We start from the raw sequence: 18,024 nt of genomic DNA, 5'->3' as shown, positions 1-18,024 counted from the left end.
ACTATAACTTACTGAGCAAAAATGTGATTGTATTATGTGGAAAGATATCTCGTTAAAGATTTCATCTGTAAACCTTGAACGTTGCATGAAACTTTATTTCAATATAGACAATAGTAGTGTATGTCCAACCACGGAATTTAGCTGAGAGTCATTGATACAAACCACTGAATAGGCTAACACAATTCCTTCTTTCCTAAATTCCTAGATCGGTTTCATGTTGTGCTTAAACAATAAAAGTTGGCTCTCGACTCCTAGATTGTTAGGGTTAACAAACAGACAATGGGTTTTCACGGCGTTATAACGATAGACGAAATATTTATTGATATCATTAATCTAGCACAGTTATTTCAAAATGCTTGGAGGCTGAGGAGTAGTTTTGACCACGGTTGTACATGAACCGGTCTATCTTGTCTGCTATTTGCTTTGGAGACTCGGGAAATCTTATTATGTGAATATTCACTCCAGTAAATCTCTTGTACACCAGCAACATCCTGCAAAAGATATCTGTTTAAGTAAATTTAGTACAATAATACTTATGTATGTTTATTGCATATTTCAAAGGTTATATAATATAAAGAGTTCCAAAAGTTAGGATAAAACTCATACATTGAATTATGTGATTATAAATATGGATGCTGTTTCTTCTCTGTTAGTGGCAAAGATAATGCAACCCCAGACGTCTCACTAAGGTTAGTAACTAGGACAGTCAACAGAGTTCGCTAGTGATGCTCTGTCCTGCCAAAGGTTCCTAGGTTTACCGTTGGGTCGCGCTGTGAGCAGTGTTCTGTGAATTTATGCGTTACAGACTTTCTTATAAGGTTAGTCGATAGCGTAGCTCGCTTTCTATTACAGAAAGAACAAGAAGTTTCCCTGAAACACTTTTCACAGCTCCATTCAGCGGCAGACGGAAGAACTACCATTGGTGGGACGAAGTGTATCACTAGCGAAATCTGTTGACTGTTCTTAGCTACTAACCTCAGTGAGATGTCTGTGTTTGGATTGTCTTCATTTTTAGGGGAGAGGGGATTTAATTTAGTTTATGGACAAGGTAATACATCAGCTACCTTTTAAATGAGAATTTCCATGAAGATTTTATTATTGCTCTCCTTAAACCTCTTAAAAGGCTATACATTATTGTAAAAATTATATAAAAATTGTAATGAGGATTTTAAAAATCTTTTGGTCATTTCAAAAAACTATTTACATAGGTTAAACATTTTGTATATTAAAAAAAACTATTATAACTTTTTAACATAAATTAAATTTACTTTGTGAATTGCCTACAAATTTAAAAATTGTTATGGCCATCAATATAGTTTCAACTACAATTTGAGCTAAATTAAGATTTAATATTGTATATTTTTGGTGGGCTTACACTCTTAAGCAGTACGCTAACCAGATAAATGTGTATTCAGTTGTCCATTAATGCTAAACAGAGAACAGTAGCAGCAGCCTCTTTATTACAGATTTTGTTTGAAACTCAAAGTCGAAGGCATAATGATGAAAGATTGTTATTCAGTTGTTATTTTTTTCAACCGCTCATACAGATTTGGCTTTAACTGTTATTGTGTCGAATATGTAATAACTATAATTTATTTGTTTTTCATATGAATATTTTTAACACACTTTTGGAAAATTCATGTCAAAGATTGTAGAATGTATAACAACTGTAGCAGCTATGAAACTGGAATAGAAGCGGCAATACCTCTGCTCGAAGAGATATGTACTGGAGGGCTTCTTCCCCATCCTCGGAGGTGGAGTGTTGAAAATGGCAAAGGTGATATTTGGCACCAACAGATCCTCGGGGAAACGATAAACTTCTGCTCCTGGCTTTGGAAGCTTTTCCGCTTTCTCCCAAACCTTTCCCATTATGTAAGCAGCATGTTCTGTCCAGTAGCTGCAACCAAAGTTTCGAGAAATGTTGAACAATTTCGAACAATACTGAAAATATCAACGCGAGAAGAAGAGGTTATACTCAGGATGAATAGGGTTTTAATGTTCCCCACTTATTTTAAATGTCTTACCTACGATATAAAAAGCTTGTTTTTAATACGTACTTTATTTCTCTGCAGTTACTTACCTGAGTTCTACATCCTTAAAAATGAAGGTTGAAACTTTAGAGAGATACTGCAGAGTATCTTTATTGGTTTTCAGACTAGATCATTAATTAACTATTGTTTATTTTAAGTACTAATTTCCGCATTAGTTTATTTATACTTAAAATACGTTTCCGCAGTATCCTAATTTTACATGAATACGTAATTTATATTTTTTGTCAGTTTAAAAATGTATGCATAATATTCAAATAATTATTACGAACGCTTCTTACATTTAATACAACAATAAGCATTTTGAAACCTTTGCATTTGTTAAGTGCTTCAAACTGACTCCACTTTTAAAATGTTATCTATTTATTTTACAAGTTTCAAAACATTAATTGTAATTAGTACTTAAGCATGCTGTAAGGATATTATGAATGTTATGAGTTGATCTTTTAGTATTAACAGGTTTATTATCCAGTTTCTTATTTGCCCTGACTTTCAATAGTTGGAAAGGACTTCAACTACTAAATCATAAATCGTTAGCACTAAATACGTTAAAGGAGATTATTTGAAAAAAGTATCTTTTGTTTAGTATAATTAATGGACCTTAAACTTATACGACGATTTTAATATTTCAATAACAATAATAATTGTATATATTTGCACTTATTAGTTACATGTTTCAAATCTAATTAGTTTTACATATTTTTATTGATAAACTTTATTATTATTGTTAATTTCAAAAATTACTTAAACGCCTGTGATGACTTTTGGTTTTCTAATATTGCACCTAAGAGTCCTTTTAATACTTTCGCTTGTATTTGGCATAATGTTGCATATTATACATTCCTTTCTACGATTAAGTAAGAACTATTGCCTTGGTTTGTTTTGTTCCTAAAATCTTGTTGCGCCTTTTTGATTGAAAAATTTAATATACGTTATTATGTAAAATGGTATATCCGTTTGTTGTAATAAAAATAAATCAAAGAATGTCTTGTTTAGCCAGGCGAAGTTAGGGCTAAGAAGCCCTCTCTAACACTTAACCTGGGGGCCAACGGCTTAAAAGTGACTTCCGAACCACCACCAATAGCCAGGCAGGCGGGCCGCTTGCAAGGACAGGATCGCTCAGCAGTCACCCATCCAAGCAGCAGCCACGCTCGACGTAAAACATTACTGACCTTTCTGTGACAATTGGTTTGTTGAAGAGAGACAGCTGCACCTTGTTGGCGATCATGTATTTGCTCAAGGCGTAGTACGCTTTCTTGGCCTCTTCGTCCTTCTGTACAGGCCCCAAGCTGATCCTCGGCTGGTTGACGATGTAGAGACCCTTCACTCGATGAGCCAAGATCTGAGCCACCTTCTTCCTTGCTGGAATTGATTCATAGATTAGCGTATTCCTAATTCAAAACTAATCGAATGTTTAACTTTCTCTTAGTATAGTTCTTAACAACAAGTAATTAAAAGTATTGTAGTGTGGAATTTATTTATTTTCGTTTTTTGGCCCGTACAGCGTCAAAAAATTGCTCCTTTGTTAAAATTTGTTATTTACGATGGAAGGCCATCGTTATTGTGTGATTACGATTCTTGTGCTCGGGAATTAAATTATGTACAGTGACAATGCCTGGACTGGACTCCAAGCAGCTTTTTGGTACGTTTGAACTCTTTTCTCTCCCTTCTTTTCTTCTTCCTGTTCTTTATTTTTGTTCGTATTAATACCTCACCCACCTGACGAAGAGATTATATTCCAGTCCTTGAAACTTTGTTTTTACCTTTTGTAGCATATAAAGATGGACAAATGTCCGAAATCCTATTATCTTTTTAAAAATTGGCTAATTCAATTTTAATCTTGAGATATTTTGTCATCGATGTGGAAAAGAGCAACATTCAGTTAATATATGTAAACTAAATATCTCGTTTCGGTTTGACACCTCTTGACTGAAGACAATTCTCTAGAATATTTAAGGCCAAAATTATATTTCGTTATTTTTGACATTTTTATCCGAATTTTTGAACTGGATATGCTTTCTAAAGATCAAAAACGCTAATTGTTTATATTTATTTCCGCATATATGAAGTTAGAATGAGCTCGGAAAAGAATAGAGAAATAAAGAAAAGGAAAAGGGGTGTACCCATTTTTGTCTCATCATAAAAACTATAATTCGCTTCTGCGTCACATTTCTTAATCAAAAGCTGTAGGGCAAGATTAACTGAAACGTAAATTTTAATTCTGCTCTATACGATTGTGAAAAAAAGATATAAGTTCCAACAGCAAACTAAGTCTCACTTGTTTCGGATTTAATATATAGTGAGCCATTTAGGTTCTTTGGGCCACATTTACTAACCCGGAAACATAGGTGAAAATTTAAATAATTTTTAAAAAGTTGGTATCGAGGAGGCATTTTTAATACTGAAACGAAACGAAACGTTTGTTCACAATCAATTAATTGTAACAAAACATCAACCATATTATACTTTTATACCTAGTGTTTGATCAAAAACGTGTTAACTAATTAGGATGTGCTTTTCTATTATTGAAAACAAATGTTATAAATTATAGGAATCAATAAACAAAACATAAATATAAGCTGATGCAGAACTGCTGAGAGAATAAGTACACACGCAAGAGAAGATAAATTCTTCTGTTTTTGCGTGGGAGTCACCAGTATTTTATATTTTCAATTCGGAATTTTACTGTTGTCTCCTGTTAACCTAGACAAACACGCACGCACACCACACACACACACACACACACACACAAACACATATTCACACATCCAATATGAAAACATATGCCTATCACGTGTAATATCATTACCGTATCTATTCGATCGTATCTCTCTTGTTGCAACTACTTTTGAGGCAAAAAATAATTTAGCGCAAAAGTAAATTTGTTTATAACTTTATTTTTTAAATAGATTTTTTACTTATTCTTTAGGGGGACATATTATCTTACCTGTTTGGTTATTAATATTATTGTTTAAGAAAAATGTAGTTAGTAACTAGTTAACTAGTTTAATGCAGCAAACAATTGTTCCAATTGATTTGTATAAATAACAAACACTAGATTCTTGTAGATTCAAGAGCCAATCGTTGACACGGATTTTTAAGGTTTTCATTGTGGGTGAATTTTTAATGTAAAAACAGGTAAACTATGATAAAATTTGGGTCCGAGGTATATAAAAGACTTCTGTAGCAAAGAGCTATTTACTCTCGGTGGCCTGATCATGCCGATCTGCCTGGGTAATATATCCTCCATATGTTGTTTGCAGATCAACAGTGACTCCTGGATTACCACTAATTTTGAAAAAATAACCATAGCACTTTAAAAAACATATAGATGCCGCAGTGAAAGTATTTTAGCTTAAAAAACAATGGAAAAGCATGTTAACGTCTATTTTTCCGAAAAATAATTCTAATAAATGATTTTTTAATACTTGTAAATTTTCTTTAAATGTGATTTAAATGTACTGCCCAAGCATGACAGACCATAGTTTTAATTTAGAATGAATAAATGCATAATACATTTTTATTAATACAACGTCATGACAAAGTTTGTCTAATAAAATAAAATTTTCTAAGAAATACAAGTAAATATGTTCTAATTGTTTTTATATGTACTCTCCAAAGAAGGTTTTCATCAATGTGGAGTCCCAAGTACTTCTCAGTGTTGCCCTGAGTAAGGGTAACACAATCACATTGATTCTGTTGACAAACTCAAATTATGGTACTTCAAAGGTTCATCATAATTGAAAGTTTGAGTTAATGAAAAATTTATATATAGTGATTTCTGAGCATTTAATGCAAGTGCATTGTTACTAAACCATAATCGAAGATAGTATAGATCTTGTTGTATATAATTCCACAAAAAGTCGTTCAGTTGGGGCACTAATAAGATAAAGCTGTATCATCAGCGAACCCAGTTAGTGTACCATAAATGGGGCCTCTATAAAGATCATTAATAAAAATTAAAAATAATATGGGTCCCAAAATAGATCCTTGCAGCACGCCGCACATAATTGTGCTAGTCGAGCTTTCATAGCCACCAATACAAACAAACCTGTTTCCGCTCACGGAGGTAATGATCTGAACCACTCATGAGCTGCACCACGCACTCCCGCCCTATCCAGCTTTTTTAGTAACAGCTCATGGTTGACTGTGTCAAAGGCCTTGCTGATATCCAAAAACAAACCTGATGCTTTGGAACTTTTTGGATTTATTCAAATTTAATTGAATTTGTGATATAAAAATGTTGTAGAGCCATTTCCGTGTTTCATTCCCTCTCTAAAACCAAATTGTGTTGAAGCTATAAAGTTATAATGGTCTAAAAATGGCATAAGTCTTGATTTAAGGATTTTTTGTAATAATTTTGAGAAAACAGAAAGTATTGATATTGGCCTATAGTTTTCCACGGACGTACTTTGTCCTTTCTTAAACACAGGCACAATTTTGGCAATTTTTAGTTTTTCAGGAAACACCCCCTCACTCAAACTCTTATTATAAATATGTTTTAGAACTGGAACTATAATGTGATGAGATATTTTTTACTATAAAACTAGTGATAGAATCAGCACCAGGTGCCTTATTTCCTGATATCGAGTTTATCAATTTTACTAATTCATTTTCTGCTACAGGAAGCCAAAAAAATGGAATGAGGAGGCGAGTAAGTCCTGTACAACCTCTGATGATCAAGTCTTTGGTGCTCATTTGGTTACTCAAGTGAGGCAGCTAAATCAGTAGGTCCACTAATAAAAAAATCTGTTAATTCATCAACAATTTGTTGCTGATTACTTGTCAATTCATTGCCTATCTCTAGTGTTAATGTTTTGTCAACAGATTTCATCGCTGGGACTATACCACTCAATTAGTTAATTATATTCCACTGCTGGACGTGGGTTATTTGAACATTTATCAAACAACCCCTCGTAATATCGCTTTTTTAGAGTCTTTAATCCACTTTTTCAAATTGACTTTTTTAATTAATTTACTGCCTTCCAAATTAAGAGATACTGAGATAGAGATTCATCTTACTGGCAGGATTAACTCCTTCCACCACGTAGAAGGGCATCATTTGCTTGCCAGGGTTTGCTGCTATCTTCTCCCGTAGCTGGACCTCCGAGTTGTTGTACTTCTTCAGCAGGTCTATCACCTCTGGATCCCTCAGGTACTGGAAAAAAGGTCACAATAAGTCATTGAAAGAGCGAAAAGGCTGAAGTATAATAAGCGCCCACCACTAAACTCACATCATGATTATTTTATATGTCAAAGAAATGTATTTGTTTCAGATTATAGATAATAAATAAATTGTATTTAGCCAGGGTGGTCAGATTCCGTTATATGCCCCCAACGTTTAAACTTTTTTCATTGAACTTAGAACGTTATAAAACTATGTAGTTGAGTAGCAGAACTAACATTCCATCAATCAACAAGCATTTCCAGGTATTGCGATCGGTATTGTTGTCGCTGTTATCTTATCTTTCTCAAGAATCCCGATTACGGCAGGCCGCGCGGCATCACATGATTATTTAAGTTTTTTGCACGGTCCATAATTGCCTTTCGATTACAATTCAATTTATATTTCTGATCAGCCCCTCTAAAATTTGATTATTTTACTGATAGGTACTATCTCGAGGGATGTTTTTCTTTCGTTGACATCAGCGCGGGGCAGCACCAGCCGTGCTGCCAAAGCCCGCGCTTATAGCCGGAGGCACTCGCATTTTGGGTGGCGGAGTGTGATGAAGAATAAAAACAAGTTTTGTGTATTTTTTTTCAATGAATAGTTTAGTTTTTGTTTGGTAATGTTTGTTTTTGTTGAATTTTTGTGTTTGGAGAAATGTAGGGGTGTGGTCGATATAATACGTAAATACCCTTTTTTCTTTGCTAGTAACCAATTGTAATTCATTATAATCATCCTTAAATGAAAAATTAGCGTTTTGGGGCATAATGTTAGTTCTGTTACTCAACTACATCGTTTTATAACGTTCTAAGTTCATTGAAAAAAGTTCAAGCGTTGGGGCCATATAACGGAATCTGACCGCCAGGATAAACATGTCTGGCAGCATTTAGACAAAATACTCAAATGGATTACCACCTATCTTCGATACGATTCTTCTCTTCGATGCATATTTTCTGCAAGATGATCGGCAATGCAGTCAGTCACTCCTGGGACTAGTTTTAAAGATTTCTCTGTAGCTCTCCAGTTAGATTCTATTGTTTGGGTGTTTGCAGAAGTAGTGTATCGACGAAGTTTGTACTGTGGTTTACAGTAAAATGGCCAGAACCTTTTGTTTTTAGGCTAAAATAGGTTTTCCATAAATCTGTATCGATCGTTGTTCCTGGTTTTACATATTTCACAATAATCGGATAAGTGAATCGGTATTTTGTTTGTTTCCTAGGCAAATCTCCGAACGGTATATACCACCTCTTCTTTCCCTTTTTGGAATGTATATATTATATTATGTTTATTTCCTCATGCATATTACCCATGTACCCCTTCTAATATTCCACGGTCACATTTCTCTTTCTGATCTTTGCTTCATCAATTTCTACAACTCCTTCACCACCTAACAATTCTGTTTTTCAAATTTTCATCCAACCAAACAAAACAAACCTGATAGCCAATCTGAAAAGGTATTTATGCAGGTAATAATGCCGTCAAAACTAAAGTCAATAATTAAAGAGTGTTATAGTTTGTTTGATTCAAACTAAAGTAGTACATGATTTTCAATGTATTCATAATACCAAATTTTAGAATGTTTCAAAAAGTCTTCTTAAATGCTTTTTTTAACATCGTGTTCGTCCTGACTTTTCTTGCTGTGATACACTATTTGATTTCTACCTTTTGATTCTAGTTGTCATCTCCTCACTACAAACTGGGCACTTTGGATTTAAAGGAGAAAGGTCTTTTAACCGTTTAAAACATTGTTTAATGTTTAAAAATAGATTTTGAGACAATAATTGCATGTTTACCGCCATTGTTGTTATCGGTGACACTAGCCTACTCAGTTCGTATAAATGAAATAACAAAATAACAACAGTTGGCAGTGATTAATTATGAATAATATAGGTTAAATATTGTATTAGATAGTTTCGTTACTTTTCTAATCGATAATTACGATTCGATTGTGTTGGTGGCCACTTATTATACTGCAGCCAATAAAAATACTGTACTATATTTCAAATGTAAAAGAGGTAGAGCAGAATTATAATAATACATAAACCTGTTTTTCAACGGAAACATAAATAATAAAGTTTTTTATCCTAAATTATTGAAAAACTATTTGAACATAAAACATAGGTACTCGTATTTACAATATACACGTATGTTACAGGGGAAATGCTACCGAAACATTTTTCGTTTGATTAATTTAAGAACTACTTTACCGGTTTTTATCGAATTCACCAATATAACTATAATAGAGTTAATGTTTAAAAGTTTCTCAAACTTCATATAACTACCCATTGAAATAGTACAAATCAGATAAAACCAAATTATTGAAAATTACTGACAAATTTAAGAAACGTTCAGTTTTGATCTGCGATACTTCATAGCTGCGATACTTTTATGAATCTTTGAACAGGTGTCATCTTAAAAATCTGTTATCAGTATTAAAAAAAATGTGGGGAAAATGTTTTAAGCTACCTAATATGTCTATAGAACATTGAAATATTTGTGATCCCAATTTTTGACACAAATATGGTTTCTACAGGTTTTCTAAGCTCCGCCATTTCAATAGTTTTTAAAAAAAAAAACGGTTAAACTCCCAAAAGCTTCCAAAAGTATTTTTAAACATTCCTTCCAATACAATGAACCTAAATATTTTATTCAATTGCCACACATCGTAAAAGGCTGTAGAAGCCTAAATAAGTTTTCTTTTAAATTAAAATCCAATTGGCTATCCACATAATAAAATGTAAATTTTATAAATATCTCCTTAGTTTAAATACTGTACACTTGGTAACAGTGTTTTTTCATTATTTTTCAAACTCTTTTTATGATTACGTTTTAATTTTTATTCATAATATGAAATTAGTTGTGCAAGTAAGCTATGTATATATTAAATCAGGAATTCTAAGACAAACAGTGCTAAAATCCAAATTTTAGTCTTTAAGCTGCTGTGATGTAAGTAATACAAATACCACAGACAGTATTTATCTTTCAATGCATAGAAGAAAAATAAACACCCTTTAAGTACCTATTACAGTGGCGAAGGTCTAAATCTTATCTGCTTTACTTTACGATCTTGTGTCAGCCCTGTATTGCTATACTAAAAGACCTCGAACTAATAAAATTTAATTGCTCATGAACTTTTTGACAAGTTTAACATATACTGGATTAATTTATTTTACTTATAATCTGTTTTTATTAATTTAAATATTTAGTTGTTAACCTGCTTTATTATATAAATTTTATAATGGCCACAAATGCTAGTAAATGTGGTCAGTTATTTTCGTAGTTAATCTTTTGTTTATATTTGTTAAATCAAAGAATGGAAAAATCAGTATATGATTATTTCATTTTTAAGTGCGATTTTAAGTCCATAAACGTATCTAAAGGTATATGACACAGTCAATAATAAATATTCTTCAGTTTCATTTAAAACTGTAGAAGTAAAAACTACTCTGGTTTATAATGCTATGGTATAATGTAAGATGCTAGTGGTAAAAAAGACTCATTAAGCTGTTTCGTGTCTAAGATCATTATAATTTGTCTTATTACATAAAAACTTTTTTCCAGTTAAATCAGTCATATTTGCATTATTGAATGACTCGTTGAAATAGTGATTCCAAATGTTTTTTTAAATTATTTTGCTTATTTTAAATAATTAATTCTCAATACCCCTTTCCCTTTCCCATTACTAACAACTTTAGCAAAGTTAGAATCCATCATCGCTAAGAGCGTCCTATGTCTATTTGGGCTTATATTTCTTGAGCAAATTATTTATATGGTGCTGGGCACCCAACATCAACTTATTTATTTTAATTTGTTGAAATCTGATGTTTTGATTTGATAAATAATCAATACTGAACCTTGGATCTAGACAATCATTGCACTCCTTTAAGTACCTAATCAAGTGGCGAAGGTATAAAATCTTATCTGCTTTGCTTTACGATCTTGTGTCAGCCCTGCATTGCAATACTAAAAGAACTCGAACTAATAAAATTTAATTGCCTATGAAATGTTTCGAGAAGTTTAACATCTTTACGTATAAAAACTCGTTATTCCTAATTATTCAATTATATTTTCACTAGAAAGATTGAAACTTTACTGTTTGGTTATTATTTTACCTACAAGTATTTGTATGAATTTCAACATACTTACATCAGGACCTTTGAAGAACTTCTTTATTCTTTGTACATCGTAATAAATGCCCTTTTCTTCCAGTTGTTCCCTCAATTCACCTATGAAAAAGAATATATACTTACCACAGAACAAACATTTCATTAAATATATAAATACGGAAATTCCAAAGTGGCTCAAGATAATTTAATTTAAATCGAAACCGGTCCCACTAAGTTGCAAATAAGTATTTTTAAGTTGAGTAGTCATTACTTTATTTATAAAGATGAAATGCAAGCTATTGTGAAATAAAATAAAAAGAAAAGTACTTACTAAAACAAGAAATACATAATGAACTTTTTTTGTTCATCCGCAGTTTGTTGTGGCGACATAATTTATTTCTTTTAAGTTATTATTCAGTTTTATTATTCTGAAATTTACTTGTAACCAAGGTCAAGTACCTTGTCGTTACTAACAAAACCTGACAGTGTAACATAGTTACAGTTTGAAAATTCCATTATAACAGGCATATTTAGTGCTTAAACCTTTAACGGCTGTTTGATACCTAAAATTATGTTGTTTTGCTGGCAATGGTTTTACTTGTAATTTGTTTTAACGACACATTTTTAAGGTTAAGTTATATTAATCAAATAAGTTATTTTTACTGTCTCTCCAAATTGTTTTTGTTTTTTTCATATATTTTCTACTGGGTAATTTTCACTATCCGTGTCCGTGTCATCTTTACACAAACAAAGCCAACCGTTTATTTGTGCGACGGATATTTCAACGGTACAATAAACTCTAGAAATAACACCAAAAAATACTCCAGGACGGGTGACATGACACGTTGATGCGTTATATTACGTCAGTAGCACACTTTTACGCAATCTATATGAACGTAATATTACGTCAGTAGCACACTTTTACAATCTACATGAACGTAAAATTACGTCAGTAGCACACTTTTACAATCTACATGAACGTAACATTACGTCAGTAGCACACTTTTACAATCTATAAGTGTGACGTCAGTAGCACACTTTTACAATCTATATGAACGTTATATTACGTCAGTAGCACACTTTTACAATCTATAATGTGAACGTATATAAGAAGAATTGACGTCCAGTATATACAATGTCGCTTTACAATCTATATGAACGTTATATTACGTCAGTAGCACACTTTTACAATCTATATGAACGTTATATTACGTCAGTAGCACACTTTTACAATCTATATGAACGTTATATTACGTCAGTAGCACACTTTTACAATCTATGTGAACGTAATATTACGTCCGTAGCACACTTTTACAATCTATATGAACGTTATATTACGTCAGTAGCACACTTTTACAATCTATATGAACGTTATATTACGTCAGTAGCACACTTTTACAATCTATATGAACGTAATATTACGTCAAGCCCATGAAGAGTTTAGAATAACCTATATATAATTTAACAGAGTCAGTCAGACATCTTTAATGAAACATTAGTGAATAGTTATAAGTTAATGTGATTCCTTTATATAATTGAACGTGTTACATGTTAATATATAATCACAACCTAACTCAATATGTTTGTGTTATAAATTTTCCAAGTTACTTAATGAGAAGGATTTTTACAATCTCATAAGTGATATTAGTAAAGCAAACGTTTACAAACAACTACGATTAAACATTTCTATGCTTGGCAGTGATACACTCGTTCTTTGGTTTGGTGATTTTTCTGTTCATATTCAAAACGTTCTCAAGATACCTTTGCTGACTAGAAAAACAATAGGGTCAATATTTAGTCTTCTCGAAACCAACAAAAAAACTGTTGAAGATGATTACTGTACGTATTTATTTATTACTTATTTAAATATTTTAACGAATTACGTCTGCTCATATTCAATTCTATTCCCGCCCTAATTTATATAAACGTGTTGTAACAATTTCGTATCCTTAACTTTAGCTGCTTTTTCCTTGAGTCTGACTTCAAGATGGCTACTAAAACGCTTAATGCCTAAGAAAACTACGTTAAATGCATATAATATATTCTTAAATCCCTCGTGAAGTTATAGGAATTTAATTGAAAGTTTTAGTTTTTATCATTTTGAAACGTGTTTTAAAAACTTAACCCAACCAAAGTAGAAAATTCTTACATATAAGATATATTCTAGATTTCGCTAGCCTAACTATAATAATGGAGCACAGAGAGCTCATACATGTTAGCGAATACACTACATAGTCACGTAGTAATGTACAGTACATGAAATGCTACTTACAACATAACTTGACAATGTCCGTTGTGTCGTCAAGCTGAGACAAATTGTTCCATTTTCCGTTTCTCATTGTTAAACTGATATTAAAGTGACGATTTTGCCTACATATATTAAAAATGAATTTGCCCGTTTACATTCACAGACCAAATAATTAAGATTTGTGACCAAATTATTTTCTTTGGTCTGTGACTTAACTTACATTTCCTTAGTTCGGTGGCTAGAAGAATGAGGTAAAATACAAAATGTAAAAATGCATTTCCTTATCAATTATTAATAGAATAAGTATCAGAGTTTTTTTGTTGTAAGAGAACTCGGACCCCTTCGACTACACATCCTTACATTAGCTAAAAACTTGACACAAGCCAATTCCTCCTGCTTAGCTACAATTGAAAATGAAGGATTTGAAAAATAACAGGATTTCAGTTATTTTTTACCCCCACATATTAAAAAAAACATATGACGAGTATTTAAATACTTGCTTTGGACCATTTCTACCTGTTGCTTTCTTCAGGTTTCCTAAGACATTAATCATAGGTAACGATGGTAAATGTCCGAAATAGTGTTATCGTTTTCCCTTCTGTTCGTATGGACAGGCGAAGAGAACAGAAGCTGTCTATTTATCTTGATAGAGACCGTGCTAACGATCAAGAGCGTAGAGGCTAAAGTCTGAAATGGTAGTGACTGCTCAGGTTTAAAATCTTGAGTAACCAGAATATTTTTATCAGTTTTTTCCATCTCTCACTGTACCTCATCTGGGATTTATTTTGCTAGATAAGTTATCTGAGCAGATAAATTTAAAAATATAAATAACTTCTCCTTTAAAAAGCCGTTCTTTGAGTATTTGGAGTATATTATTGGGCTACTTAACAATATTTTTCATTAATACCTTAACCCACCTGACGAAGAGGATAGATTTCAATCCTCGAAATGTTGTGTTATACTTTTTATAACCTATAACGATGACAAATTGTCCTAACAACAAATTTTAAACAAAACATATTTCTCAGCTATAAAAAATATACCACCTTGGTGAAAATAGAGACACATAACATTTTCATACTGTTAAGTGAATCTCAATTCGAAATTAAATTAATAATTTTATTTTTACCTTGACTCTTTAGAAGAAAAACTATAATTTTGTATCACCTTACCTTTAAATTCTTCACTGCCAAGATATGTTATATTGTCTCCCTCGTCATCCCCACTATCGTCATCGCTTTGATCATTGTCTTCTTCTTCCACATCTCCATCTTCATCATCTTCTTCCTCTTCATCTTCTTCGTCTACTTCTTCATCTTCTTCATCATCACTCTCTCCATCGCCTTCTTTTTCACTCTCGTTTATCGTCTTCTTCATCACTCTTTTCATCTTCTTCTGTTTCTTCTTTCTTCGTGGGTTTCTTGGTATAAACTCTGTTTTTATCTCTATTATCTGTTTTACCTCTTCGATTGGGAGGTTCTTTCCTTTTGCCCGAAGTGGAAGCAATAATGCATAACAAAATTATCAACAAAACATATTGATAGCCTCATAGCTTTATCGGTAAATAATCGACTCCATGTAATAGTCTCAGTAGATGATGCGTGATAACATCTCAATAAAGACCTGATAGTTACACAATACGTGTGATTGACTTACTACTTGCAGTGTCGTTTGTACAACGCCAGTTTCCAATACCCTGATCTAAACTCAACATGTTGTCTGCGTCACACTGGAATTTGAGAAAAACAAAGAGGGAAGTTGGGAATTTAGTGATGAGGAAGAGATACTTTTGTTCCAACCTATTCAACAAGACTTCTCATACAGTTTATGTGTGTTTGCACAAATAATCTTATTTTTACTTTTTTTGGGGTGATAAAAGGTTCTTCTTTAACAAATTTGTGCTCTTTATAGAATAGTGAAGTAGGCTACACATTTGTTAATACTATATTAATTTTGCTAAACAACGTGTAAACTATAAACTTTTGTTTTTTTTTTTTTTTAAATAGATCTAGCTTTATTCTTTCTATAAATCATCTATAAAATATCATAAACTTCTCAGTCGGTAAGTTTTGTATTTTTGTAGTATACCTAATTAGTACATATATTGAATTTTATTTTCATGAAAAAACTCCTTCACGTCTTGAAATCATTGTGGTTAAGCTACCACTAAACGCACATTATACACAGTACAAGACTAAAAAAAATTCCATACTATGAAAAGTGTCATACAAAAAATGATAAAAATAGTCCACTCCATTCCCGGCCATAATGGTTTTCGAATATTTGTACGAATTGGAACAAAATTGGACTTTGTATAATTCTAACAAAATGTAAGTTTTTAGAACAAATTAAGTTCGACTAATAGTGATTGATTATATTTCAACAATCAAACTTTGTTAAAACTTTCCATTTGGGTTAAAATTATAAAGAAACATAATCTGTTTCGAACATTAAAGATATTAGATATTGCATATTTAATCAAAATAGAAAAAGTTATACTTTTATTATCAAACAAGACTTTCTCATTCCATTTGACAAATATTTAGGTTTGATTGCAAAAGAGAAATTTAATTAGAGCTACAGAACAGATAACACCAGTGAAAAATTAAAAAATGGGCAAAATTGGATAAGGTGACATTCGACTACACTACCGTACTTAATACATTTTGTGTAGTACACTATTTGTGGGAGGATTCACATTATAAACACAGTATTATGAAATAATTTCAAAAGCTGTAAGTGAATTAGTTGTACAAAGCCAGTTTCAAAAGTGAGTGCAAAGTAAGAGGGATCCCTGGTGCGTTTCCAAGCCATTTTCAGTTAATGACTTCGCTTCGGAAAACTGAAACAATATTAACTCATATTGGGTAATAATCAATGTTTAGCATTCGCTTTTAGTAAGCAAATGATGTAAAGAACATTATAAGGTGTAAAATATTAAAGGTACCTATGTATTAAGGTAAAGAATATTTCTTCGCTGATAGTATGGTTTGAATTTTCAGTCTTCTGAAGTAACCAACTGGAAGATACAGCCATTATTTTGAAAAAACTCCAATTCCTCCACAGGTAAACATACCGCAGCGATATTATACTTATCAAGGAATTATATTATATTTAAAGTTCATAACATGACTTGTCCACGAAAAATATTCTTCAATCCCAAAAAGACGATATCTCATTCAAATGGAGTTTGATGATAAGGAAATTGGGAGAAGAGTCTTTTCAATGTGACAGTCATAAGAAGAAAGTAAATGTGATGCAACCGTACATGTGTTCACTTTGAGGTTTTCCGAGGACAAGGGGGCCTTCTCCCTACTCCAGAATCGCGCTTATTCGTCATATTGGAAGAGGTGGCTTGATTTCACATTCCTCTCCTTCATGAAGATCATGTTCTAGATGCAAATAATTGTATTTTATTTGCGGTAACCCCAAATACTAAACACATAGATGATTCATCTACTGATACTTGCCTTCATTCCCATAAATATCGTTAATGTACTTAGAATTAGATATATATATATATATATATATATATATATATATATATATATATATATATATATATATATATATATATATACGTAAAAATATTCAGAGATATCGGCTATACTCCAGCACCCTTGGCAACTCTGGGTTTACTCAAACTCTTACAATTGGGCAAGGCATCTGTAGTAACTTTCCTGGACAGAGCATGCTGTGCAGTTCTTAGAGACTTTATTTCGATCCAAATCTACAGATTTTCCACTATCGAAATCAAATTTATGTCCTCAACGAACCTAACAGCTGTTTCTTCGATAAGGATTTAGTGTTTCTTCAATATGAACATTGCAAGTAGTGATTGAAATCTATCATCCACCCACACCAACTCCATTGTCTGTGGCTTAAACACACTAAACGATTTAAAACAAATTAATAGAGATTTTAAGATGCCCGCGTGTTATCTTGTCAGCCACAGCGCCATTCTTTGGCCTAGACATGTAGGTCAAATCTAGATCGAAAGATTTAGATCAAATCAAATCTAAAAGACACCCTAAATCCCTAGCCCAGAATGGGAATACGCTCGAGGTTTAACAGAGGTAAATTATAATGAACCGTACGTACTGTTAAAACTCGGCAGTCAAAATTTGAGTCCCGCTTTAATGGACAATGCAGTGGGTTATTTGTTTCCAGCCTACGTCATCATAGAAAATCAAGATATTTGATGTTCAAAATTCCTAAAAAGTAAATTAGAGATATAACTTTCTTTTATACCAACACGTATACTGTTTTTTCCTAAATAATTTACACTTGTCTTAATTTATAATGTAGTTTAATCTACTTACATTTTATACATTAAGCTTTGCCCAATTGTTATTCTCAATATTTCATAGTTCCATTTTAAGGAACACTTTTTTATAATTCTTTGTGTATGAAAATGTTTTATTATTAATTATATTTCTTCAACGTACACGAATT

General features: G+C 32.2%; 1 protein-coding gene across 1 annotated transcript; it reads right to left on the bottom strand.

Moving 5' to 3' along the window:
- Positions 1 to 284: 284 nt before the first annotated feature.
- LOC124353655 (UMP-CMP kinase 2, mitochondrial-like) lies at positions 285 to 15,156 on the bottom strand. Its single transcript, XM_046803596.1, has 6 exons — positions 14,742 to 15,156; positions 11,362 to 11,441; positions 7,071 to 7,206; positions 3,221 to 3,410; positions 1,706 to 1,897; positions 285 to 491 (listed from the first exon to the last, which is right to left on the bottom strand). Exons 1-6 carry the CDS (start codon positions 14,956 to 14,958, stop codon positions 329 to 331), a joined length of 978 nt encoding a protein of 325 aa, XP_046659552.1. The 5' UTR covers positions 14,959 to 15,156; the 3' UTR covers positions 285 to 328.
- Between the last annotated feature and the right edge of the window lie 2,868 nt (positions 15,157 to 18,024).

The sequence above is a fragment of the Homalodisca vitripennis genome, chromosome 2 (genome assembly GCF_021130785.1).
Source record: "Homalodisca vitripennis isolate AUS2020 chromosome 2, UT_GWSS_2.1, whole genome shotgun sequence".
Lineage (NCBI taxonomy): Eukaryota > Metazoa > Arthropoda > Insecta > Hemiptera > Cicadellidae > Homalodisca > Homalodisca vitripennis.
This window is presented reverse-complemented; position numbering and strand designations above follow the sequence as displayed.

Excerpts from the sequence above, each read along its gene's own strand:
- LOC124353655 (XM_046803596.1), bottom strand. The coding sequence starts at position 14,958 with ATGAAAAGAGTGATGAAGAAGACGATAAACGAGAGTGAAAAAGAAGGC. Across the intron at positions 3,411-7,070 it reads GGAAGGAGTTAATCCTGCCA|CAAGGAAGAAGGTGGCTCAG; the intron begins GTAAGATGAATC and ends AATCAATTCCAG. Across the intron at positions 492-1,705 it reads ACATATCTCTTCGAGCAGAG|GATGTTGCTGGTGTACAAGA; the intron begins GTATTGCCGCTT and ends TATCTTTTGCAG.